Source organism: Zingiber officinale, chromosome 6B (assembly GCF_018446385.1).
Source record: "Zingiber officinale cultivar Zhangliang chromosome 6B, Zo_v1.1, whole genome shotgun sequence".
Classification (NCBI taxonomy): Eukaryota; Viridiplantae; Streptophyta; class Magnoliopsida; order Zingiberales; family Zingiberaceae; genus Zingiber; species Zingiber officinale.
Genome location: NC_055996.1, coordinates 61126190 through 61152465, shown reverse-complemented (window position 1 = coordinate 61152465; position 26276 = coordinate 61126190). Strand labels below are relative to the sequence as shown.

General features: G+C 37.3%; 3 protein-coding genes across 10 annotated transcripts in view; all 3 read right to left on the bottom strand.

The window, feature by feature from the left end:
* The window catches only part of LOC121992534 (U3 small nucleolar ribonucleoprotein protein IMP4-like), a 44063-nt gene extending 43708 nt beyond the window's left edge, over positions 1 to 355 (bottom strand). For 2 of the 6 annotated variants that reach the window (XR_006114935.1, XR_006114936.1), the window contains exon 1: positions 143 to 355. The gene's annotated coding sequence lies outside the window, so the exon portion shown is untranslated. The remainder of the gene's footprint in view (positions 1 to 142) is intronic. The other 4 variants (XM_042546990.1, XM_042546991.1, XR_006114937.1 and 1 more) reach the window with 3 other exon arrangements.
* A 2475-nt stretch (positions 356 to 2830) lies between these two features.
* Positions 2831 to 5466, bottom strand: LOC121992532 (ankyrin repeat-containing protein ITN1-like). Its single transcript, XM_042546989.1, has 3 exons — positions 4475 to 5466; positions 3859 to 4397; positions 2831 to 3689 (listed from the first exon to the last, which is right to left on the bottom strand). The coding sequence occupies exons 1-3, from the start codon at positions 5421 to 5423 to the stop codon at positions 2913 to 2915; spliced, it is 2265 nt and encodes a 754-aa protein (XP_042402923.1). The 5' UTR covers positions 5424 to 5466; the 3' UTR covers positions 2831 to 2912.
* A 9404-nt stretch (positions 5467 to 14870) lies between these two features.
* Positions 14871 to 26276, bottom strand: part of LOC121992531 (aspartyl protease APCB1-like) — a 38210-nt gene continuing 26804 nt past the window's right edge. For 2 of the 3 annotated variants that reach the window (XM_042546988.1, XM_042546987.1), the window contains 4 exons: positions 15829 to 15883; positions 15640 to 15746; positions 15472 to 15554; positions 14871 to 15293 (listed from right to left, as the gene is read on the bottom strand). In XM_042546988.1, coding sequence (XP_042402922.1) covers positions 15056 to 15293; positions 15472 to 15554; positions 15640 to 15746; positions 15829 to 15883 — 483 coding nt within the window. In that variant the 3' untranslated portion in view covers positions 14871 to 15055. Of the gene's footprint in view, positions 15294 to 15471; positions 15555 to 15639; positions 15747 to 15823; positions 15884 to 26276 lie in introns of all 3 variants that reach the window. The other variant, XM_042546986.1, reaches the window with a different exon arrangement.

Below are 26276 nucleotides of genomic sequence, written 5' to 3'. Positions count from 1 at the left end.
ATATATAACAGTAGCAAAAGCATGAACAAACTATCCTGAAAATACTAATAGCATGAGTTGAGTTCAGAACGTAAGATCCCAACTCAGAATCTTGAACTACAAGGAAAAAAAAAGGAAAATAAAAGCGAGAGCTTTCACTTACCATAAACTTAGTGATTCTGACCAAGAGAACTGTGAGAAGCGCAGATCTGGGAGCCCTAGGAGGCATTGAGAGGGGGAATGCTGCTAGGGTTAGTGCCAGTAGCCGGATCTGGGAGCTTGGGTTGCATCTAGTGTCGCCCGCCTCTCCCACTCCCATGAGAACTGTGAGAAGCGCAGAGAGAAACGTCGCGAACAAATCCTAAGAAAGACATTTTGTTAAAATATTCCAGCGGCGAAGAGGAAAGTGGTGGTGGGATATACGGTGGACGACGCGATACAGATTTAGGTTTGGAGGGAAGAGTGAAGTGTTGTAAATTTTGGCTAAGTATTGGTGGGAAAATTAAATTATTTTATTTTGGTTCATTAACACCACTTTTAACAACGGTTTTTTATTATCCGATTTCGTAGATAGAACAAGGAAACTATCATAGACACCGGTTTTTAAAAATCACTGTTAAAATCGATGTCTATTAACGAAAAAAGGGCGTTCATAGACATCGGCTAAAAAACTCGATGTCTATGAGCGAAAATCTGCGCTCATAGACACCGATTTTTGAAAAAATTGATGTAAAATATTCAAAGACATCGAAATTTGCTTAAAACCGCTGTTGTTCCACCGATGTCTATGAGGGTTTTTCTTGTAGTGCAAAGATACGAAAGAGAGAGTAATTTGGAAGACAATTATAAAGTCTTTCCAAGGGACACTTATTTTGAAGCAGTGGAGTGGGTAAACGATTGATAAGGTATACTACGGTTTGGACAACATCATCCCAAAATTTAAGTGGAACCGAGGCATGATTAAGAAGAGCTAAGGCAGTTTCAACCACATGATTATGTTTTCTTTCGGCGAATCCATTTTGTTCAAGAGTATGGGGACAAGAGACTCGATGGATAATGCCAGAAGAAGTAAGATGACGATGAAGCACTTGATACTCGTCACCCCAATCAGAATGAAGGGAGAGGATTTTACGATCAAAATAGCGCTCAACTTATTTTTAAAAGTGCAAAAAATATCAAAGAGATCAGACTTTCTTTTCATAGGAAAAATTCAAGTAAACTTGCTGAAATTGTCAATAAAAAATAACATAATAAAGAAAACCTTGATTAGATAGAATAGGAGTAGGACCCCACACATCAGAGTGAATAATTTTTAAAGGAAAACTAGAAGTGCGAGAAGAAGACACAAAAGATAATTTATGAGATTTTACTTTCATGTAAGCTTCACATAAATGAGAAAAGTAGACTAAAGAAATTGGCAAACCATACTGGTTAATGATATTCTGAAAAACACGTAGAGACGGATGATCAAGACGTGCGTGCCAAGAGAATTTATCAGTGCGTTCTCCGACAAACGCATTAGTATAGGTGGGCTGAAGATGATAAAGACCGTCTTTAATATTTCCTCAGAGTAGAATATTTCCTATTGTGAGATCCTTCACAAGATAATGATGAGGATGAAATTCAAAGAACACATTATTATCAAGAGCAAATTGACTCACAGAAAGTAAATTTTTGGTGATAGAAGGAACATGAAGAGTGTTGCGCATATGAAAAGTTTGACCACATGAGTAAAAAGATGTGTTTCCAATATGAGTAATTTGCAAACCTGAGTCATTACCTATTTGTACCATGTCGGGTCCATCCTAAGGCGAAGCTTCTGTGAGAATATTATACTCCGGTGCAACATGATGAGTTGCTCCAGAATCTGGATGTCATTCTGGGTTCTCAAGAGTCGATGAAACTATACTAGGAGAGATAGAATGTGAGAAAACTCCAGAATGATATGACATGGATGTAGAATGCCAAGAAGGTGGTGGTCGATTTGAAGATGCATGCTCTCCTTGTGAAATAGTTGGTTGTCTCAATGCTGCAGGACCACCAACAAAATTTGAGTCAAATCTTTTAGGACATTGAATACCAATATGTCCAGTTCTGAGACAAATTTGATATTTTCTCTGACTATAAGACCAATCAAATCTTCTAGAACAATGAATACCAGTATGAACAATGATGTGATAAATTTGACATCGGTCTAAACATTACTTTTGACCACCTTGATGTCGTTGAGTATCTGACATCGAAAAGGATGAAAAGTAGCGGTGATAGAACCCCTGGATTGTCGGTGCCGAAAATGACAGCAAAGGACGTCAGCGTTGAAATCGGTAACAAAGGACGTCGGCGCCGAAATTGGCAACAAAGTATGTCGGTGCCAAAATCGACAGCAAAAAACGTCTGCGTCAAAATCGGCAGCAAAGAACGTCGACACCGAAATTGGCAGCAAAGAACGTTGGCGTCGAAATCGACAGCAAGGGATGTCGGTGCCAAAATTAGCAGTAAAGGATGTCGACATCGAAATTGGCAAAGAACGACAAGGAGACTTTGGAAGAAATCTAGAAGGTAGAGGGCTATTTGCTGGAGATAGAGAAGGATATGAAGAAGAGCTAAACAAAGTTGCTATGGTTGTGAGCGGCAGGAATTAAGGAAGATGGAGAAAGCAGATGGAGAGAAAACGAAAAATAATAGATAAAGAAAAGAAATAATATAAAAAATTTTGATCATATTATTACTAAAATCAATAGATTTATTTATACAAGTTGTCTAAAATAATAATAAAAAGATTAAATATGGTATACAATCGTAAATATAGTAATATAATAGACTTAGAAATATTATTTTTTACTATTTGATTAATGTCGATCTGAATTATGATGTCAAATACAATAAACTTCAATTGATTGAAATCAATTAGAGATTATTTTCTATTGTTGCCATTAGGTTGAGGGTACTTCAATTGTGATTGTAGGGGTTGGTGGTGAAAATGATACCGAAGCTGCTTGGGCCGTCTGTGAGTTGTGGGGTGTTTTAAATTTCATGTGATCAAAGTTCTGAGATCTAATAAATTCCCGTTCTAATATCCTCAAATCCACTGACTTAGAATTCCCACCTGTAGCAGGATCTCGGTCGTTAACCCTCTTCTGACCCAACGAGGAACCTAACTTCATCTTTAAGTAGCCCGAGGAATGCCGATAAGCAACGAGAATGGCAACCAATGGCGGACTGCAAACTATTAGGATCACAAGAATTGCAACCCACTCAGAGTCGGGCCCAACGACAGAGTACACGCCGGTAGCAAATGCCACACTGAGGGAGCCAACTGCAACCCACACTAACTTCATTGCAGTCATAAGGGACTGCAACCGGACATCATGATCTAGAGAACCAGAATATATCAGTACGAGTGCTACTGTGATGGAGCTAGCCATGGCTAAGGTGTCTGAGATCAAGAATGCCTTGAAGGCAGCTCTGTTCGATAGAATGGCCATCCCTTCATCTGATCCAGAATCGTTCCTGTATCCTCCTGGTAAGGTGAATGCAGCTGCAAAGGTGACGGTTGCGATGAGCACAGCAACGATAGCAAGATTGTTGGTCAATGCTCGATACCGATCTATTTCTTCATCTTGACTTCTCCGCATGTGGTTTCTTATGTGATCGACTCGTTGCGGACTGAAACGCGAACCGTATGAGATTAAATCTGTCATAATGTTATACTGCAAAACCAAAGAAAATAGTTGTTATATCAGACAAAGCAATCTGAAACCTGTAACTGAATATTTAGAGAGTAAGAGAACGCTTAAAAGGAACTCATAATTAAAATAGAAACTGGAAGATAACCATTATATTACCTTGTGAATTACATATGAAATGATGAACACTTACCATCCGAAGGCTGACTCGTGTTCTGAAATTCGAGGAAGCAAGGTCGACCGGTGTGAAACCTGAGCTGTTCATGAGGGCAGAGTCCGCGATTCGACTGCTTAACAACACTCGAATCATCTTCTGGTCTTTTGCAAGAACCGCAAGATGCAAAGGCGTGTTTCCTTCATGATCTTGTTCATTGAGGAGCTCTTTGGCCGAGGGAGAAGAATTGAGAACGTACTTCACCACCTTTAGATTCTTCTTCTCGACGGCCACATGAACAAAGTTGCGTCCTTGGTTGTTCTTCTGTTCCAAGGCATCAGGGCAACGCACCAATATCTCCTCGATCATGTTCCGGTCGCCTACACTTGCTGCGATGTGGATGATAGCGAAACCTCCATCGTCCTTCATATAACCTGCAGTGGCATCTCGTTCCAGAAGCAACCGCAGCATGGCAACATCTCCCTGGGCCGCTGCAAAGTGAAGCGGAGTGCTTTTGGAGTCATCTTGATGTCTCAGACACGAAGGAATATTCTTGTCTAGTATCATATTTGTTATTTCTGTCGAGAGTAAACAACTCAGAAATCGATATCTAATCAATCTTAATTGATTTTGAGGTAGGAAGTAATTAACTCACTGTGGCTTCTAAGTACAGCAGCGTGTAGTGCCGTCTGACCACGAGGCCCTTCGTGCGAGACTTCTTCGTCGGAGACTGCCAGTATTTTCTCCACAATATCTGGCAAATCCCTCTCGGCCGCCATATAGAGCGCAGAAACGCAATATCGGTTGGTCATGGTCACCAGTTTGGGAGCCGACGACAGAAGCCGTTCCACAACAGAGATATGGCCACCGATGATCGCCGCATGTAGGGCGGTGTTCCCGATCTTGTTGTCCATCAGCATCCCGTCTTTCTCAACACCATCAGATGGTGGCCGCGGGGGCTTCTTGGGCATCATCCGACGGGGCAGAATCTCAGGCCGTTCCACAACAGAGACATGGCCACGGATGGTTGCCGCATGTAGGTCGGTGTTCCCGATTTCGCTGTCCATCGACATCCCGTCTTCCTCAACACCATCAGATGACGGCCGATGGTGCTCCTTGAGGATCCCAGGGGGCACACTCTCGGGAGCGGCACACGGAAGCCGTTCCCCAACAGAGACATGGCCACCGATGGTTGCCGCATGTCGGGCGGTGTTCCCGATTTCGTTGTCCATCGGCATCCCGTCTTCCTCAACACCACCAGATGACGGCCGGTGGTGCTGCCTAAGTTGCTTGTGCTCGTGAATGAAAAATTTCACGATCCCGCGATGGCCAGCGGCCGACGCCAAGTGCAGGGGGGTGTCTCCGCTCTTGTTGGGCAGCGTGAGGAGGGAAGGCTGCTTTGCGCATATGCACATGACGAGCACCATGCGGCCGTGCTTTGCGGCGATGTGCAGCGCCGAGTTGCCATCGATGGTAACCTTGCCAAGGCGCATCTTGTCTGTTCGAATAACTCTTTTAATGAATGTTGCATCTCCGGAGGTTGCTGCCTTCCACAATTCCGGGTCCATGATATCGTTGCTCCTCCCTTCCTCCATGGCCTCCATTAAATATTACACTATAATCTTTGCTTGAGATTATAACTGTAATTGGCATATTGTTGATCTATCCTCCACATATGTATATAGAGTCACTTTGCCCGAAGTTACGTGCAAGTCTTGCGCAGGGAACTTTCCACGAAGGGGAACAGAGATTTTTTACGTCCACCATTCTTCATAAAATAAAATGAAGATGCTTTCTTCTGTCTAGACATAATTTCCTCGAATCTAATTTATGAATTTTTTTTTTAACTGGAATTAGGTATTAATCCCGCGCGTTATTCAAACGGATTAGTCCTGGGACAATCTTCCTGGCTAGAATAAATTGGAAGGTGTTCGTGGTGGTCTTTCTAAACCTAATTTATCTTAGATTGATAATACCTGATGAAACTGAGTATAAAAGATTAATTTATTTATCAAGGTAAGAATTTCAGGTTAGCATGTTAATCAATCCACAAGTTAGATAACTTTACAAATATATCCACGATATCAATATAAAAAAATTAAAAGATTTATATTTTAAATTATATTTTAATAGATAAATTAGAAAAAAGATATTCTATCTCCGGAATTAATGAATCAAACTTCCATCTTAAACACCTGAATTATAAAAAATTGAAATTATCATTGTAATTTTTTCAATCACAATAAGCTTAGCTGATACAAAAATTTAAACTTACTCCTAAATAAAATTTTAGTTTTCGACGCAGTTCAGAATTGGACTTTTGTGTACAAATGAGTAGGGATGTAAATGAGCCAAGTCGCTCGTGAACTATTCGAAACTCGATTCGATAAAAGTTCGTTTGAGCTCGTTTAATGAGGCTCGTTAAGATAAATAAACCAAGCTCAAGCTTCACAATATTCGGCTCGTTAGCTCGTGAACATGTTCGTTAAACTCATGAATCAACTTTTAAATAAAAATAATAATAATTTTAATATTGAATTCATAGATTTTACACTTTACTTATGAAAAACATAGATAAATATATTAAATTTATTTATTAGAATAAAATTATAAATTTTAACAAGAATATTATAATTTTTAAAAAATATATAATTTAATTTTTTAATGAATATTTAAATTTATAATTTATATTTATTAAGCTCGTTTAGGCTCGATAAAAGCTCGAATAAGCTCGTGAGCCATGAATATATTCGTTAAATAAAGCTCGAGCTCGGCTCGATTATAAACGAGCCAAGTTCAAACATCCAAGCGGCTCGGCTAGGTTCGATTACACCCCTACAAATGAGATGATGTGTATGTATATTTATAAAATTAATTTAATTAATATAATTTATCATTTTTTTTCTCATAATTTCAACATATGGTCTCAACCCATTTTCTTTGTTCACATTGAGGGTACTTAAAGCATAATTATTGATATTCGAAAATAAAACCAAATTTTATATTTAATTGGATGGTTTTTTAAATGCCCACTAATGGTTTTTACCATCTTTCAAAATACTTCGATTCTTAACGGGAAAAAAAAAATCTTCAAAACGTAATTTGTCAAATAATTATTTTATTTTATTTTTCAAACCCTAAATTCCAACCATTACTTTCGTGTTCATAAAAAAATTAACTTTTACATCGGAGTAACCTTGTCGGAAACTTCCTTGACCATCATTTTAATTCATTTTCTATGAGTCTTCACACCACTTTCCTACCCACTAATAAAAATAGTACATTATCGATAAATCAAATGTCTCCATTCTTAGACCCGATCAATCGACATTTATCAATTTTTTTTCCAAACAACCATCAAAAATAATATAAAAGACAAGTCAAACTTTACTTCAGATGTCTTTATAGTTCTCCTAGTTTTTGTCTGCAAAGAGAGGAAAAGTAATTAAACCCTAACTGAAACTTCGTCGAAATCAGCCAACATATATTTACATCAACAAATATATATTAAACTCAACTTACTCAATCCATCACTCCTAATACATTTTTTTCCAAGCAGTGCATTACCAAATGTTCTTTTTAGTTCTGTAAAAAACGCGGCTTAATCGGTCAATCAATGACCAAGTTAAAATTAACGAACGGGACCATCTGTAATTGATTCAATTGATATCAATTGATTGATTAATCGATTAAAATGACATTATCGAATAAAGGATCGATTTCTAATCGATCAAATAATCGATTAAATTATCTGAATTAATTTTTTTTTAAAAATAATCGATTATTAGCCTTAAGTTGCGACAACATCAATCGATTAAGATTTATTTTAATCAGATGTGTTTTGATCGATCAAGAATGTTGTCTTTGTTAAACAGTATTAATATTGTTTCAATTCTAATTCGGTTTCTTGCCTGCGAATTGATAAATTCTTAATCGATTTAAATTTATTTTCAATCGATTAAATTAATCTTGTGTGCAACAGTTACTTAAATGGTATTAAAACAATTGATTAAATGGTATTAAAAGAATGATTTTAAATTGCATTAAAAAATGTTTCATGCACGATGATATCATTAAAATCAATTAAAAGGAATTTAATTAATAATTTAATCAAAGAACTTAATGGAAGCTTTAACTTCTTAAGATGAGCTCTATATTTGATCATCATAAATTTAGTTAGTCTCAGTAACTATCTTTAGATGTGATCGGTCCGGTCCGACGGAATTTTTTCATCGACCACTAGAGTAAATTGGGAAGCGCATGACGGACAACCCAGTTCTATATTTGATCATATAGTCACATATAATAGACTTTCAAATCAATTGTGGTAATCGATTGAGTAAAATCAATCAATTGTCATATTGTGGCAATCGATTAATAAGCTTAATTTTGAGTTATTAAGAATAATTAAGTGATTATCTATTCGATTAAAGTTCCTAGGATTTTCAGGATCTATCTACACAATGTGCTACTAAGTTGAACTATTCTGTCCAAAGGAAAACACCTTAGGTAGATTTAGTGTATTTTGTATTGGCAGACGTATATATATGCTAAGAGTAATCGACCCAAAGGAAAGTTACTTTTATATCAAATATATGCTCAAGGTCACCTACAAATATAGAATAGAATTTATTTTGTTCAAATCATGCACAAAATATGTCAGCCCAAAGAAAGACAAATTGCGTGGCAGATTAAAGTTGTTGTAAGCTATAGATCAATTTATAACTCATATAAAGTGTCATATTATGTACACAATGGGTCGGCTCAAAAGTTTGAGTTATATCAGAGAGTATCGCTAACAAATAATGTATCGACCCAAACGAAGACACATTATGTTGTATTTGGTATCTTATAAAGAGCTCATTTATGTGCATTTAAAATTTTATTTTATTTACATAATTTTATGTTACTTATACGTTCTTAGCTTAATTAAATCGTGAACTTAAATAAATTTCTCTCTTTAAATTTCAGTGTAATCTATAACTGTCAGTATTAATAACATCCAACATTAACTGGTTCAAATTTTACTGAATGGAAAGAATACGTGATCGTAGTCTTATGTTGCATGAACTTAGACTATATATTAAGGAATGATCGTCCCGCACCTCTGACCAGTGCTAACATTATAGAGTAGAGGGCTGAATTTTAGCTATGGGAGAAATCAAATTATATGTGTCTGAGTATCATGAGACTTTCCATACCGGCACAAATAAATAGCTCAATAACAGAGGGAGGAAATGTTAGGAGTTTTCTGGACCAATTGACAGACCGATTCACCTCAAATAAAAAGGTCGAGACTACCACACTTCTTACGAAGTTGGTAACCATGTGGTACAGTGGTAAATGAAACATAAGAGAGTATATTATAGAGATGTCAAATATAATGACAAGTCTTAAATCACTAAAACTCGATATGTCTATGGGTATGTTAATGCATTTCATCTTGATGTCTCTGCCTGCACAGTTCACTCCTTTTAAGATATCATATAATAATTAAAAGGAAAAGTGGACATTGAATGAGCTCATTGCTCAATGCATGCAAGAGGAGGGGAGACTAAAAATTGAGACATCTGAGAGTACTCACTTAGCATCTGGTTCTCAAAGTGCGAGCAAGAAGCGAAAGAGGATCAATAATAAAGGAAAAGGAAAACAAACTATAGATTCTGGAGGCAAAGGCTATAAGGAGCACAAGAAGCAGGATAAGGAATCCACTTATTTCTTTTGCAAGAAAAATGACCATACGAAGAAAAACTACCTCAAATACGCCAACTGGCATGACCATACGAAGTAAAGAGGGTAAACTTCTCAACTTTATTAGTTCGGAAGTCAATTTAGTTGTTGTACCCATTGACACTTGGTGGATAGATACCGGTGCTACTACTCACATAAGTGTAACTATATAAGATTGTCTCAGGAGCCGACTTCCGCTTGATGGTGAAAATTATATCCATACAGGAAATGTAAAGAAGGATAAAGTCGAGTTGATCGGTGTTTTTAGGTTTTATTTAGAAACCAATTTTTTATGGATTTAGAAAATACATTTATTGTAAAATCTTTTTGACGAAATCTAATTTCAATTTGTTGTTTGAACAAATCAGATTATTCTTGTTCATTTAGAAATGAAATTTTCAGTATTTTCTTTAATTCGGTGTTGGTTGGCAATGATTCCTTGGTTGATAAGATTTATATATTGAGCACTTTTACTCCTACGATTGACAACGTAATAATGTATAGTATAGGTACGAAACACAAATTGTCTGACTAGAATTTTTTCATGTTGTGGCATAAACGTTTAGGACATATATCTAAACAACGTCTAGAAAGGTTAATGTCAAATGGAATTCTCGATTCTCTTGACATGTCAGACTTTGATGTCTACATAAAGTATGTTAAGGGGAAGCCCACTAACAAAAGGAACAAGGGGGTTAGCCGTTGTAGTGACATTTTAGAATTAATACATATGAACATTTGTGGATCATTCCCTAAGGCATCTTGGAATGGACACACATATTTTATTATTTTCATAGACGATTATTCCAGATTTGGCTATCTGTACCTTATTCATGAGAAGTCATAATCTTTAGACATGTTCAAAATTTTTAAAGTCGAAGTCGAACTTCAACTAGGTAAGAAAATTAAAATCGTCTGATCCAACCATGAAGGTAAATATTATGATCGATATGATGGATGAACAACGTCTAGGACCTTTTGTAAATTACCTTGTTGAGTGTAGGATTATACCTCAGTATATTATGCTTGGTACTCCCAATCAAAATGGTGTAAGTGAGCGTCGCAATCATATCCTAAAAGACATGGTAAGAAGTATGATGACTTTCACTTCTCTATCAGAGTCTTTGTGGGGTGAAGTACTCAAGACTGCAGTTTACCTACTTAATAGAGTTCCTAGTAAGATAGTAACTAAAACCTCATTCGAGATGTGAACGGGGTTGGAAGCCTACCATTATGCATTTACACGTTTGGTACTGTCTAGCTAAAGCTAGGCCTCACAAGCCTAATGAAAGAAAACTGAACTCAAGAATGATTAGCTGTAATTTTATAGGTTTCTCTGAAAAGTCAAGAGAGTATAAATTTATGATCTCTCTAATAGATCCTTCTTTGAAATGGGAAACGCCAAGTTCATTGAGGGCAGTGGGAGTGATAAGGTCAGGAAAATATCTTTTGAGAAATACATTGGCAATCCTGCTGTGGTCACTACTAGTGCGATCAGTAGCGGTGTGGTTATCATACCACACATTATGGGTATCACACATCTAGTCAGCGTAGTGAACCAATATATTTCCATAACATCTCCAATGCAATTGGAGGAGCCTGCCACTAAAATTAAAGTATTACCTCATATTGATAAGCAAGTATCTCAACAACCTCAAACACAACTGTCTTTAAGGCGATCTTTAAGGGAACGAAAAACCACTAATTCTCATGATTATGTTTATTTCCAAGAGCATGATTTTGACATAGGGTTGGAAAATGATCCTATATCTTTCCAAGAAGTCAAGCAATGCCCTAACCCTGAATGGTGGATTAATGTCATGCAAGAAAAGTTGAAGTCTATGGCAGATAATGATGTTTGGGAACTTATCAAATTGACTGAAGGTAAGAAGCCAGTTGGTTGTAAATGGATATTTAAAATCAAGCAGGATTCAAGAGGCAATGTCGAAAAGTATAAGGTTCATCTTGTTGTCAAGGGATTCACTCAGAAATAAGACATTGATTACAAGGAGACTTTCTCACTTGTGTCGACGAAAGACTCGCTTAAGGTAATCATGGTACTTGTAGCTCATTATGATTTGGAGCTACATCAAATAGATGTAAAGACTGCATTCCTTAATGGAGACATAGAGGAGGCTATATATATGGTACAACCAGAGAACTTTGAGTTTAAGAACTCAAGCACCTAGTATGTAGATTAAAAAAGTTCATTTATGGTTTAAAATAGGCGTCCCATCAGTGGTACTAAAAATTTGATCAAGTGGTTACCTCATTTGGATTTAAAGAGAATCTCGTTGATCAGTGCATACATGTTAAGTTCAGTGAGAGCAAATTTATTATACTTATTGTTTACGTACATGATATATTATTTTAAGCAATAATAAGAGTATGCTACATGAAACCAAGTTATTTCTATCTAGTAGTGTTGAAATGAAAGTTCTTGGTGAAGCATTCTTTGTTTTAGGCATACATATCTATCATGATCGTTCAAGAGGAATTCTTGGACTTTCACAATAGACCTATATTGAAAAGAGTACTTATAAGGTATGATATGCAGAACTGTACACCTAGTGACACACCTATGTCAAGAGGTGATAAGTTTAGCATGCAGTAGTGTCCACGACTTGAACTTGAAATAAAGGAGATGGAACAATTCTCATATACATCAATAGTGGGAAGTCTCATGTATGCATAAGTTTGTAGTCGACTAGATATAATATTTATAATAGGGATGTTAGGTAAATATGTTAGTAACCCAAGACCATCACACTAGAAATTGGTTAAGAGAGTGATGCAGTATTTGCAAAGAACTAAATGGCATATGCTCACGTATCAGTGATCAAATTATCTAGAGGTCATTGAATATTCAGACTCCGATTTTACTGGATGCTTAAATAGGAGGAGGTCCACTTCAGGCTATGTTTTCATACTGGCTAGAGGAGCTATATCTTGGAAGAGCATCAATCAAACACTAATAACTACTTCTACTATGGAGGCAGAGTTGATAGCATGCTATGAAGCATCCAATCATGGAATTTGGCTGCGGAACTTCATCACAGCATTGCAGATCATTGATCACATTGACAGACCACTGAGGATCTACTGTGTTAATCAAGCCGCAGAACTTTATTCTAAGAACAATTGCAGTTCATTGAAGTCCAAGCACATCAACATCAAATTTCTAGCGGTTAAAGAAAGAGTTTGGAGTTTTCAGATCATGGTAGAGCACATTAGCACAGATTTCATGTTAGCTGATTCATTCACCAAAGGCTTGGCGCCTAAGGTGTTTCATGTGCATGTTGTGGATATGAGAGTCCTTCTTATGGAAGAAGAACTCATCTAGTGGAAGTCTAAATTTATTGCTCTATATTTAATAATAAGGATAAATATTTTGTTTTGATTATTATACATAAAGTTCAAAACATTCATGGGATTTTATTTGTTTGTTGAACATTCTGAAATACAATATCATGATTTACTGCTGTTGTTTAGCATTTGTAAATATGATATAGATTTCATTTAGAAATCATAAGATTTAGATTATGATTTGCTATTGCAGTTTAGCATACGGTATTTACAAATATGATCAGACCCTTTTGGGTCACTTAGGGCTAGTTGAAAATTGACATGTGTTGATCATATTTCATGTAATTGTTATTTACACATCCACATCTTGATTTATGTCATTAATGACATTGGTATTGTGATACTGTTGGGGCTTGTTATGATCATATACAGTAGCTATGACCTTTTTAGTCCTATACCAATGAAGTTAATGAACCAAATTATTTACAAGGGTATTTTGTACCCATAAAGTTTGATATCAACTAAAGTTTACTTGTATATCTTATGCAAATCACAAATAGCCGAAGTGAGAGATTGTTGAAATTTATCTCTATTATGTGTGCTTAATTATAATTTATATATGCTAATGCGAACTGTACTCATTTAGGTGATCTAACTTAAAATTATTGAGTTTTCGAGTTATCAGATGTGGATCTCATATGTGTAGAATCCATTACCCGCATCTATTATTATCTATGAGCTGATAATGGATGTGCACTATAAATGGGTTGGTCCTCAGAAGATTAGGGCATCTTTTGAGACGTCTTATCATTTCCCATTGACAAAGAGGATTCAGTGTTTTCAACCCAAACTCCTCCAGAAGACCAACCTTCTTCTTCTTCCATAGAATTGTTAGATCAAAGAGATCTACACGAAGAACAATGGTAATTCCGCTGCATTCATGTTCTTTGTAATTATAGTATTTCGTATTTAATTATTATGCTAAGTTTATAAATAAAACTAGATCCTTGTTCTAGATGTTCTCTATTTGAGTTCTTATCCATTCTTGGAATTCATATGATTAGAAGAAAACTCTAATTTCTATCATTTACCCTGTGCTAGAGCTCATGTGGTAAAAGACGATTTGCTCACCCTCAACACCCCCGTCAACCTGTTCCTAGGTTAACACGGAGGAGGTCAATTACGGGTGACTACTAGCTATTAGTGCAAGTGACAAGGCATGGGATGACATGCTCGAATATGTTAAGTTTCGACCCTAATACCTTATATAGTAATACCCCATGACTTAATCACCGCACCACCCGAAAGGACTCCCCGTGCTAGAGCTCAGCTCCATATAGAGGTTGTCCTTGTGATACAATTAAAACATCCATCCAATAAATCAACTCTATATCATTTTGTTATATTTAACATACTATAAAAATTTACAATTTATAAGGTATTAAGAATGATTGATATAAAAGTGTATATGATACATGTAGTGCACTTCTTTTATATTTGAACAAAACACAAAAGAAGCAGTCATAGTTGGATCTTAAATAAGTTATTAGATAAATTTATAGTCAAGCTTGTTCAAGAACATTACCAAGATAAATTTATAGTCAAGCCAAGAACATTACCATGTCAAGCTCACTAGTATTTATGTTTATTTATTTTAGATATTTATAATGTTAAACAAACATAAATGAGTTTATTTTATAAAGTTAAATCACTAGTGTTGATTTAAAATGCCAATTAAAGCTCAATTATTGATATTCGAAAATAAAACCAAAATTTTATATTTAATTGGATGGTTTTTAAAATGCCCCCTAATGGTTTTACCATCTTTCAAAATACTTCGATTCTTAACGGAAAAAATTTTCTAAATGTAATTTGTGAAATAATTATTTTATTTCTTTTTAATTAATTTTCTTTGCATATCAATAATTATTTAGTATAAATAAATTAGATTTGTAATTGTTAAAAGGGGTTTAACGCTTCCGCTGAAGGGAAATATATAGAGCGGGGTTTTAGATCAGAAATACTTAAGCCTCATTTATTAAAAAGTTTTTAAGCTCAAATAGAGCTCAGCTACAAATACAGGTTGTCCTCATTTGTTCGACCGAACCAGTCAGTTCAAGTATCTGACAAATCGAACATCCTCACCCAATTCAGCTGAACTAGACTCAGTTTAGACAAACCCACTTGACCTGAACCTAACTCATCCGAATTCTAGCATGGCATCCTCTGACCATGTTCCGAATAGAGGTTGGAGTTTCTGATAGCTAGCAAACTTCTTGTAATATGTTGTCAAATTCCCAAAAGAAGATGTGAGGAGACATACGCTGATTACTAGGTAACCTTCAGGTTGAATAGTGAATGATTTTGACATGGTCCACCATTTGTTTACCAATTGAAGGGTTAATGGTTTAAAGAATTGCTTCACATCTTTAAAAGACCTGTAAATATGATGAACCTCATCAGACACTCGGTGCTCAGGTGTTTTAGTTTATGAGACAAGATGAAAATTTCCATATATGAATTTTCAAGAACATTTTACAAAATGTAGAAAAGCAGAAACATAGTATACTCAAAAGCATTGTGAGAAAATGGTTAAGATAGTTAATAAGAGATCACCTGATAGGAAATTCGGCACGCAAACATATTGGCATTGTAAGATCAGAGGCATCTTGGATGAAGTTATTGGACATCGACTGGAGCTGCGTGTTTGTGAAATTCACATGGTAAATATTGATGATACTGAAGAAATGTAATCTGGAATTTCATTTTTTTCTTATGACTTACATATGCGGTTAGCTTCCAATATGCTTCATCAGGAAAGTAAGTGTACGAGCTTCCAGTATCAAATATTACTGGGACTGCATTTCCTTTCTGCCCCGAAATTTGCTTGCCTCCATAATTAATTTTTTTAAGTTTTAGAAATATAGAAATTTCTGGACTCAACAGAAGCAAAACAAAGTCAACTTACATTACCAAAAAATTGATTCGAATGGATCACCATGTAAGAATCTTCATGTGCAAGAAAGATCTGAAAGCAAGAAAAGAAGGCATCATATATAAAGTACACAAGCCTGTAAGAATGCAGTCTTTGATGTTCTTTGTGGGTAAATTAGTTGGGACAATTGTTAGGCAAAAAAAATTTATTGACCGAGATTTTAGGAATCTAGTCGAATTTAAATATACAAATTTAAATTCAACTTATCTGTTGAAATGATCTAAGTTGATAATCTCAAGTTGTCAACAGAGGCTGGTGTCTGCCAAGTGCCGATCATAGGCTTCACAGTGGCCGAACGAGTCGAGCGAGCATCTGTCCAGTGTCTAGTCGGGCGAGCGAACTGACCGATTGGCCGGGCGAGTTAGCTGATCGAGTAGACGACCGAGCAGGTTGGGGGTCGGCCGGGCAAATAGGCTGAGCGAGTAGATGACCGAGCGAGCTAGGGGTCGTCCGAGCAAAATAGGCCGAGCGGGCAGGCGGGGCAACCGAGTGAACGTGCGGTCAGGTGACCGTTGCAGCTAAGTGGTCGGTCGGGCAGAGCAGCAAAGCGACCGAACGAGTGAAAGGGAGGTCGAATGAACGGGCGACCGAGCAAGTGAGCCTTTGGCTGAGCGAATCGACCGGGCGAGTGAACCTTTGGCTGAGTGAATCGATTGAGTGGTCGGGCGAGCTTACTACCGAGCAGACCGTGCGAGCGACAAGGCTAAGTGAACTGAGCAAGCGGTCGAACAAATTGCTGAGCGAGCAGTCAAGTGAACAGCTGAGTGAGCGGCCCAGCAAACTGCTAAGCGAACTACTGAGCGAACGTGAGGCTGACCAGGCAAAGAGGTCGAGCGAGCTTCTATCGAACGAATGAAACAACCGAGCGGGCAAAGCGTAGAAATCGGCCGGGCGAGCCCACTAAGAGAGCAGTCGCGTGAGCGCACTAAGCATACTGAGGCCTGCAATGAACGCAGTTTCCTTGAAACAGATTCGTCCTACCTCTGGCTATGTTTCGAGGCTTTCTCGGGCCGTCTATTTCCCAGGATATAACGGTGAACTGTGATTCCCACCAAACACTAACTACACGTTCACTCGATCGCCCGACCGCACGTTCACTTGATCGCCCGTTTTGAGGAGCTAGCATCCTCTCGGGTCTTAGATGGAAATACATGCTCGAAGAACGAGGCATTTCTCAATTCAATTATCGAGTTCTTGTGTATCTCCGGTATGTGTGACTTATACAGACAAAAATGATACGCAGTGCTGTTATATGCATATCCAATGAATATGCAATCAACAGTCTTTGGTCTCATCTTAATCCTTTTCAGATCAGGCAATAAAACATTGGCAAGACACCTCCACATTCGTAAATATTTGTAGGATGGTTGTCTTCCATTACACAACTCATAAGGGCTCTTATCTATTTTCTTTCGGGACATCTTATTTAAAAGGTAATTAGCTGTTAATATAGCTTCCCCGAACATGAACTCTGGCAGTCCAGAGCTCTAAAGGAAGAGGATTCATCATCTCCTTTTAGAGTTCGATTTTTTCGCTAAGCAACTCCATTTTGCTTAGGAGTATAAGGAGCTATTATTTCGTATTTGATCCTATGTTTAGCACACAACTCAGTGAACGGTGATACATATTCACCGCCTCGGTCACTTCGAATCACCTTAATCATTCTATTAAGTTGGTTTTCAACCTCATTTTTATAAAGAGAAAATTTCTCTATAGTTTTATCCTTACTTTTAAAAAGATGCACATAATAATATTTTGTGTTATCATTTACAGAAGTGATGAAGTATTTGTTCCCACTACGTGTTGGAGTACTTTTAAGGTCGCACACGTCGGTGTGAATTAGCCTAAGTGGTTCGTTGCTTCTCTCAACATGTTGAAAGGATGACCTTGTCATTTTCAATTCAACACAAATCTCACATTTGTATTTTGGGTCAAGGTGGACTGTAAGTATGTTCTGCATGTTTATTAATTTACGCAATATATCATAGTTAACATGTCTTAGTCTGCCATGCCACAAACATGAAGACTCAAGCATATAAGTGGACGAGCTTTCATTTTTATTTATCTTAGGCCTAATTGCTATTACATTGAGCTTAAACAACCCATCGATACATAACCTCTTCCTACAAACATTCCATTCTTAGACAGTACAACTTTGTTTGACTAAAAAATAATGTGTGATCCGAACACTAGATTCTTCCGAATCTTTGGAACATACAACAAATTATTCAGAGTGAGGTCCTTGTCCGAGGTCATCTTTATCACCACTTTTCCTTGGCCCATAATGTATGAGGTTGCTGAATTCCCTATGAACAGCTTGTCTTTATTGACTTCCTTAAAGTTATGGAATAACTCCTTGTTGCAACACATATGTCTGATGGCTCCAGTATCGATCCACCATTACCGCAGGTTTGAACCGACTAGGTTTAATTTTGAGACCACTACGCATAGGTCATCCATTTCTAGTCCCTCGTTCAGGTTGGCCTCTTGCTTCTTTTTCGACTTTCTGCACTCCGAAGATTTGTGACCGACTCGATCACAATTGAAGCTCTTCCCAAAGAACTTCTTCTTGTCGATGCCTCCTCTAGGTCCCATCTTGGAAGACTTGTGGTTCTTCAGTTTTTAGTGTTGACCGTGCTCGACCACGTTGACTTTCATAGTATCTTGAGAGAATAACTGTCTCTCTGAACTCTTGTTGTCTTCTTCGATGTGAAGTTTAATAATGAGCTCCTCCGCATTCATCTCCTTCCGATTATGCTTTAGGCAGTTCTTGAAGTCCTTCCAGCTGGGGGGAAGCTTCTCAATGTAGCAACCACCTAGAAGGTTTCACTCAGAACCATCCCTTCTGAGTGGATCTTGTGCAAGATCACTTGAAGCTCCTGGACTTGGCTGATCACTGACTTGGAGTCAACCATCTTGTAGTCCAGGAATCGGCCCATAATGAACTTCTTGGCCCTTGCATCCTCTGTCTTGTACTTCTTATCCAGGCAGGGGCGTAGCCACCTTAAGGAGAGGGGGTGCGACCGCCCCCTCTCATATTTTATTAAAAAATTATATATATATATATATATATATATAAATTCTTATCCTCACTTTGAGTAGTTGATTCATCTCCATTCAATGTCGAAAACTATTAAGCATTGAATTTTAAAAATAAAATATATAATAATAAACAGATAAACTAAATCATAGGGCACAAAGTAAGGAAGCTAAATTAAAATTGAATCGAGTTTGAACTAAATTCTGTAGAAAATATGTTTTAAATGCATGATAGACGAATTAATTAAATGCGATAAAACTTACAGCGATCTCCCGCAGATCCGCAATCGGCAATGACGAAGCTCGCTATCGGAAGAGCGATCACAGGATCGGAAAGCCCTCCGCAATTCCACAAACCAAATCCCGCCGCTTTGGATGTTCTCCTCTTACTCTCGTCGCACGATCGCGATTTCACACACCCTGAGCCTTGGACGGAACCCCTTTATATAGGGAAATACACTAGGGGCATAATGGACTTTTCCATTATGTGTAGTGGGGAACATGGGCCACGTTCCCCACTATCCCCATTTCCAACATCTCCCACTCGTCCAAGGTAAGTCACTAAGACTTTTTCATTCAGGTAAGTCACAAAGAATAGTTCATTCAGGTAAGTCACAAAGACTTAATTAGTCACATAGACTATTAGAGAGTTTGGTCACATAGACCATATGAGAACATCCAATCCATACTTAGAGAAAATGGTTCGTGCGACAGTAAGCACATTGAGCGATAGTTTCTAAGAAGATTGTTACACCTTGACTTAGCCGCTCGTTGAGCAATCAATGCTAATAAAGTTGTTACACTTTGCTTAGCTGCTCAAATAAATTAGAGACACACTCTACATGGCACATAGCCTCTTTCCTGGTGGCACATAGCCTTCATCCAGGATTCATCCAATCTTCAAATGACACACAGCCATTATCTTGAAGATATCCATGTCTTGCTATTTACCCAGATTAAATAATTTTCATTTACATCGATATGAACATCTCTAATCCCTTATAATGACCACTATGTCATGAGCATGTTCCATATCCAATATTCACATTCATTTCCGTACATAACAGAAATGGGTCGACCAGTGAATAACAACAAAAGATGTAAATATATTTAATCTTCCTTTTTAGCTAGAATCAATTCATTTTAATCAGTCGCTTTCCTAGTTATGCTCCATAGACCGAATCATCCATAGCCATAGGATACACGCTAAAGTAGCAGACACTGATCAAAACTTCAAGTAGACAGCTAAATAGTCACTAAGGCAAAAATTGAGATTAACATATAATCTCAAAGGTCTCACATAGTAGAGAAACAGGGATTCATTCTCCTACAACCTTTATTGTCGCAATAGCACATGTGGTATGAATCACATGCTACGATGTTATCCTCTTTACGAAAAAGAGTGCATGTTGTCTTCAAATTTAACATCGTACAAATTTCGATCTAGACATACCTAACGTCTAATCCTGAATTCAACATATGAATTCTAATCTGGCTTTCAACAGGTTTAGTAAATGGTGGGTTCATTTACTTCGATCATTATTTACACATAAATGATCTCATCTTGACACAATTATCAAGGCAACCTCAACTTATGAATCTGTCTCTAATTTCATAATTTCAGCTACGTAAGCTGTTTCATAAGTAACGGTCTTACCCCTATTTGTACTTAACAAACAGAGATGATTGTCCATGTGAGTGGACCAATCTCCACCTGCCAACATGCTCACCGAGATCTTACATGAATGTAACAAATACAACATATACACTGAATAAATTATGGCAAATTACACAATCATAACACAAAGTTTGATTGTTATTTCAATATTGTTACATTCTACGAAGTCCCAAAGACTTTACATGTTCTTTAAATGACTCTTTAGTCATTGGCTTAGTAAAAGGATCTGCAAGCATAACACGTGTAGGGACATACTCAAGAATGACTTTTCTTTTAGCCACAATATCCCTTACAAAATTATATTTAATTTCTATATGCTTGCCTTTGCTGTGATATTTGGGATCCTTGGAACACTATCCTCAGTAATTTTCGGATGCTTGAAACCTTCTCAACCGATTGCTTCTTGCACAACTCTGAACATGCCACATATTCAGCTTCCATAGTCGACAAAGCTACACAAGCTTGTTTCTTGCTGTTTCAGGAGATGGCGCCACCATTCAGCAAGAATGCATAGCCTGATGTGGATTTTCTATCATCCAGTCTCCAGCAATCTGCATCTGAATAACCTTTCGGACTCATATCGATCCTTGAAAACAGAGACAATAATCATTGTCGCCTTCAGATATCTGAATATCCTTTTTACGCCTTCCAGTGTCTCGGTCCTGGTTTAACTGGAAGCGACTGACTAAGCCCACAACATAACTGATATCGGGACGTGTACACAACATAGTGTACATCAAACTACCAATAGCACTGCATATGGTTTTTTATTCATCTCAACTATTTCCTCTGGAGTTTTAGGACACATACTCTTGCTCAAAACAGTACCTTTCACAATAAGTGTATGTTCTACGTTGCAATTTGACATGCTGAAATGATGTAACATCTTATTTATATAAGACTCTTGTGAGACCCAAAAGTCTTTTAGGACGATCTTTTATGATTTTCACTCCTAAGATGTATTCAGCTTCTCCTATAGCCTTTGTATCAAATTGTGATGACAGTCACTTCTTGACTTCATTCACATATCCTATGTCATTTCCAGCTATCATCATATCATCAACATATAATGATAAAATGACATACTTTCCTTTTTCCCTTTTCAGAAAAACACAATGATCCTCATTGATCATCTCGAAACCATAAGATAAAACGACTTCGTTAAATCTTATGTTCCATTGTCTTGACGCTTGTTTTAGCCCATATATAGACTTTCTAAGTCTACATACTTTCTGCTCTTGGCCTTCAGCAATGAAACCTTCTGGCTGAACCATATAAATTTCTTCGTCAAGATCACCATTAAGGAAAGCGGTTTTTACATCCATTTGATTTAATTCCAAGTCATAATGTGCCACAAAGGCCAAAATAACTCGTATTGACACAAATTTTACTACGGGAGAAAATGTCTCTTCAAAGTCAATACCCTCCATTTGGGTATATCCTTTTGCAGCTAAACGAGCTTTGTATCTGTTGATCGATCCATCTGCTTTCCTCTTTATTTTGAGAATCCATTTATTCCCAATAGCCCTTCGGCCCGGAGGAAGATCGACTAAGTCTCAAACATGATTTTGAATCATGGACTCCATCTCTTCAACCATTGCAGCTTTCCATTTTTCTCTAACTCTACATCCCAATGCATCCTCAATGGATTGAGGCTCGTCGTCATCAATTGGAAGTGTAACCAATGCCTCATTCTCAATATCAAACCTCTTCTTAGGTTTGATCTTACGAACACTTCTCCGTAAGTTGGGTTGTTGAGAAGTCAACTCATGACTCGGCATATCACTCCCACTCGGTTGACTAGACTCAGGTATCCCTTTTGACACCTCTCTTGTTGATAATATCTCATCCTCCTCAAATAGAGGAACATTTTTATCAACATCACCTCTGATTGGGAACTCTGTTTCGAGAAAAGTCGCATCTCTCGAGTCTATTTCGGAGATGGTTCCATCTAGTTGCTCACCTATGAAAACATAACCTTTGGAGGTCTCATGATATCTTATAAAGATACATTTCTTACCTCTATGCCCTAGTTTTCCATACTTGTGAGAACTATCATGAACATAAGCAGTTGACCCCCAAGGTCTCAGATTACTCAAATCTGGTTTTCTGCCTGTCCAACGTTCATATGGGGTAGATGGAACTGACTTTGAAGGCACTTTGTTAAGTATATAGGCTGCAGTTAATAATGCATCTCCCCAATAGGAGATTGGCAAATTAGCTTGCGCCATCATAGACCTAACCATTTCAAGAAGAGTCCTATTTCTTCTTTCAGCTACCCCATTTTGCTGTGGAGTTCTAGGGATTGCCAGCTGTCTAATAATCCCTCTATCATTACATATTGTCTTGAACATATCAGACAAATACTCCCCACCACGGTCAGTGCGTAAAGTCTTAACTTTACGTTCCGTTTGATTCTCAACTTCGTTCATATAACGAATGAAGCAATCTAATGCTTCGGATTTGTGAGAAATCAAATACACATGACCGAACCTAGAGAAATCATCAATAAATGTAATGAAATAGGAAGCTCCATGTCTAGCCTTCACATTCATTGGACCACAAATATTCGAATGAATTAACTGCAATGTTGATTCAGATCTAATAGCCTTACCAAATGGTTTCCTAGTTGCTTTTCCAACAAGACAATGCTCACATATAGACAATTGAATCTTAGCCCGAGTGCCCAATAGACCCTCTTTAGCTAATCGATTCATACGTTCTTGTCCTATGTGTCCTAATCTAGCATGCCAAACCTCATCGATTATATCTCGCATCACTAGTTAAAGCAATGTTTAAAAACAACCATCAATAGCATAATTGACATCCGGTTCTACATCAAGAACCATAAAATCATTTGTTAAAAATATCCGATTGACATCGAGTCAATCTTAAGTTCAACAATCGACTATTGTAAAATTAATACAATACCCTAAATCAAGAAGACACGTAACGGAAACAAGATTCCGATATTCGAGAGCATACAGGACATCATGTAGAAATAAAACTCTACCACCACGTAGGTTGAGTTTGCAAGTGCCGACTCCTTTGACTTCAACTCTTGCATTATTTCCCACATAGATCCACTTGTTGCCAGGTGATACCCGACAATACTCAACAAATGTAACTCGTTCCCGAGCTACATGGTTGGTTGCTCCCGAATCTATAATCCACAAAGGATAAGAATCACTAACAACACCGAACTAGCAACAAAATGCTCTTGAAAAGAAGACACACTTGGATTTACCTTTTTCGGCACTCCCGAGCAAAGTGGCCCTTTTTGCCACAGTTAAAACAAGTCAACTTGTTTTTAGGTTTCTTTCCAGTCTTCTTGACTATCTTCTTGATTGGGCCCTGTCCCACACCAGCAGCTTCCTTCTTCTTTCCCTTCCCTTTCTTGAACCATTTCTTTTTCTTGGATCCATATGATCCTGCAGAACCTTCAGCCACATAGGCTTGTCCAGAAATCCTTGCGGATTCAACTCTCTCCGCCTCCAATTCTACATGGCGTGAGACATCAGTGAAAGTCTTGATACTCTCACTGTGAGTTAAGGTCTGCTTCATGGTTTCCCAAGAATCTGGAAGTGAACGAATAACTGCTTGAACCTGTTGTTCATCAGTCAACTCATGACCAGCAGTTTTAAGCTCCCGAATCATGTTCGACATCTCCCTGAGGTGTTGAACCATTGACACATTCGGACGCTTTTTGTAGCTGTCAAATTTAATTGTCAGTTGTCGAAGCTTGCTCAGACTTACTCCACTGTATTTTTCTTTAAGGGCAACCCAGACTTCATGAGCCGTAAGATATGACTCATATTCAAAAGCTAGGTCGTCTACCATTGAACTAATCAATATACCCTTTGCAGTGGAGTCCTTTTTCTTCCATGCCTTATAGGCATCAAGATCTCGTCTGTGTTGTGCAGTGGGACCATCTACAGGTACTTCCATAACCTGATTTACAGCCTCTAGAACTTCTTGTTCCTCAAGTACATATTGTATCTTGAGGTGCCAGATCTTGTAGTTATCCCCATTAAGTTTTTCACCTTTGTTGAGTTCAGCTATTATGTTTTTGGTTGCCATAATCTATCATAAATAAATAAATTATTTAGTATTCAGTGTATATCATATGTATGCAATTTATGATTGACTTAATATTACTTTGAGTTGGTTTACAAAATCAAGTGACAACTATGTTTTCACTCATCATCCGTATGACCAATCAAATTAATATTAATCAATTCTATTACATACATCCCAACAAATGAACTAATCATTTATAATATCATGAATTCATTAATTAAACGAACTAATCATTTAATATATCATGTTTTTTTTTAATTAAATGAACTAATCATTTAATACATCATGAACTAATCATGTATCATGTCAAGCAAACAGCATAAATAAATGAACATATCATTAATATAAAATTATGCTGCAAATTGTTAACATATAACCAACTGACATGAATGAAATGGACTAACTATTGTTCATACAAAACGACAATAAAAATAACAGAACTCTAATAAACTAGATAGGCAACTACCACTCCCACTAGGACAGACACTAGTGCAGTGGCTAATATAATCCCTCTCAGCCTGGACTCATTTGGGGTAATCCCAGGCATGACAGCTTCAAGATTTTCTTTTGGATCCTCTTCTGGTTCCTCCTCGATCATTTCCGGGTCCTCTTCGAACTCTTCCGGATCCTCTTCAGTCATATAATGAAGCAGTTCCTCACATAATACAGAATATGTGACGCGTCCTTGATGACGCCCCCAAATATAATCTGCTATCATCCTAGGATTTTCTGGCAATGATTGCATCAAAGCCCAAATCCTATAACTGTCCAGGACTGGAAACTCTTCTTGCTCAAGTTTCCAAAACAGATCATCAAGCCGTCCAATGTGTCCGTCGACTCCATAAGCAGAGTTATACTCTATCTCCTGAATCTCCTCCCTGAGCTGATTTCGTCGCACTTCGCGACGAGTCAATGTGGTAATCGTCCGTGCCATCTGAAAAATTGAAAATAAATAAGTCAGTACAAAACCGACTAACCAGTACAAAACCGGCTTATTTCAATTTATACAGGCATAGTACCAACATAAAAAAATCAAGAAAAACAAATCTTCTCAATTTTCAGGAGTTCAAGTCGACATTTAGAACTAATCTAATTGGTCAAACCCATTGGATCGGTTGATTAGGGATCCAGATCTTAAGCTTGGTCCATTGTCCTTAATTAGAACTAATCTAATTGGACAGGGATTTTTGTACCTATGTTCTGTTAATTTTTCTCTAAGTCCATTTCAACCAATTTCAGACTTATTGATCAAACTCAGATTCGTTTGATCAAACCAATGCCATTGGTTTAAGTCTGACCAATTAGAACAAATCTAATTGTTTTGATCAAATCTAACCCATTAAAACAAATCTGGTCATTTGATCATATTTGGTCCAAGTCCAATTAATCAACCCAAATTAATTTCGGGTTTGGACCAAATTGGTTCAGTTAAACCAACTAATGATATATACTTAAACCGGGTCTAAATGGACCAAAATTTATTTTGATCACTTATCATTAATGATAAAATTAATTGAACTTATTTTCAATTAATTACTGTATGCACCCAAATTGAAATTAATGCTACGGTAGGCATGCATCCAAATTAAAAAAAATGCTACAGTAGGCATACATTAGCATGAAACAATA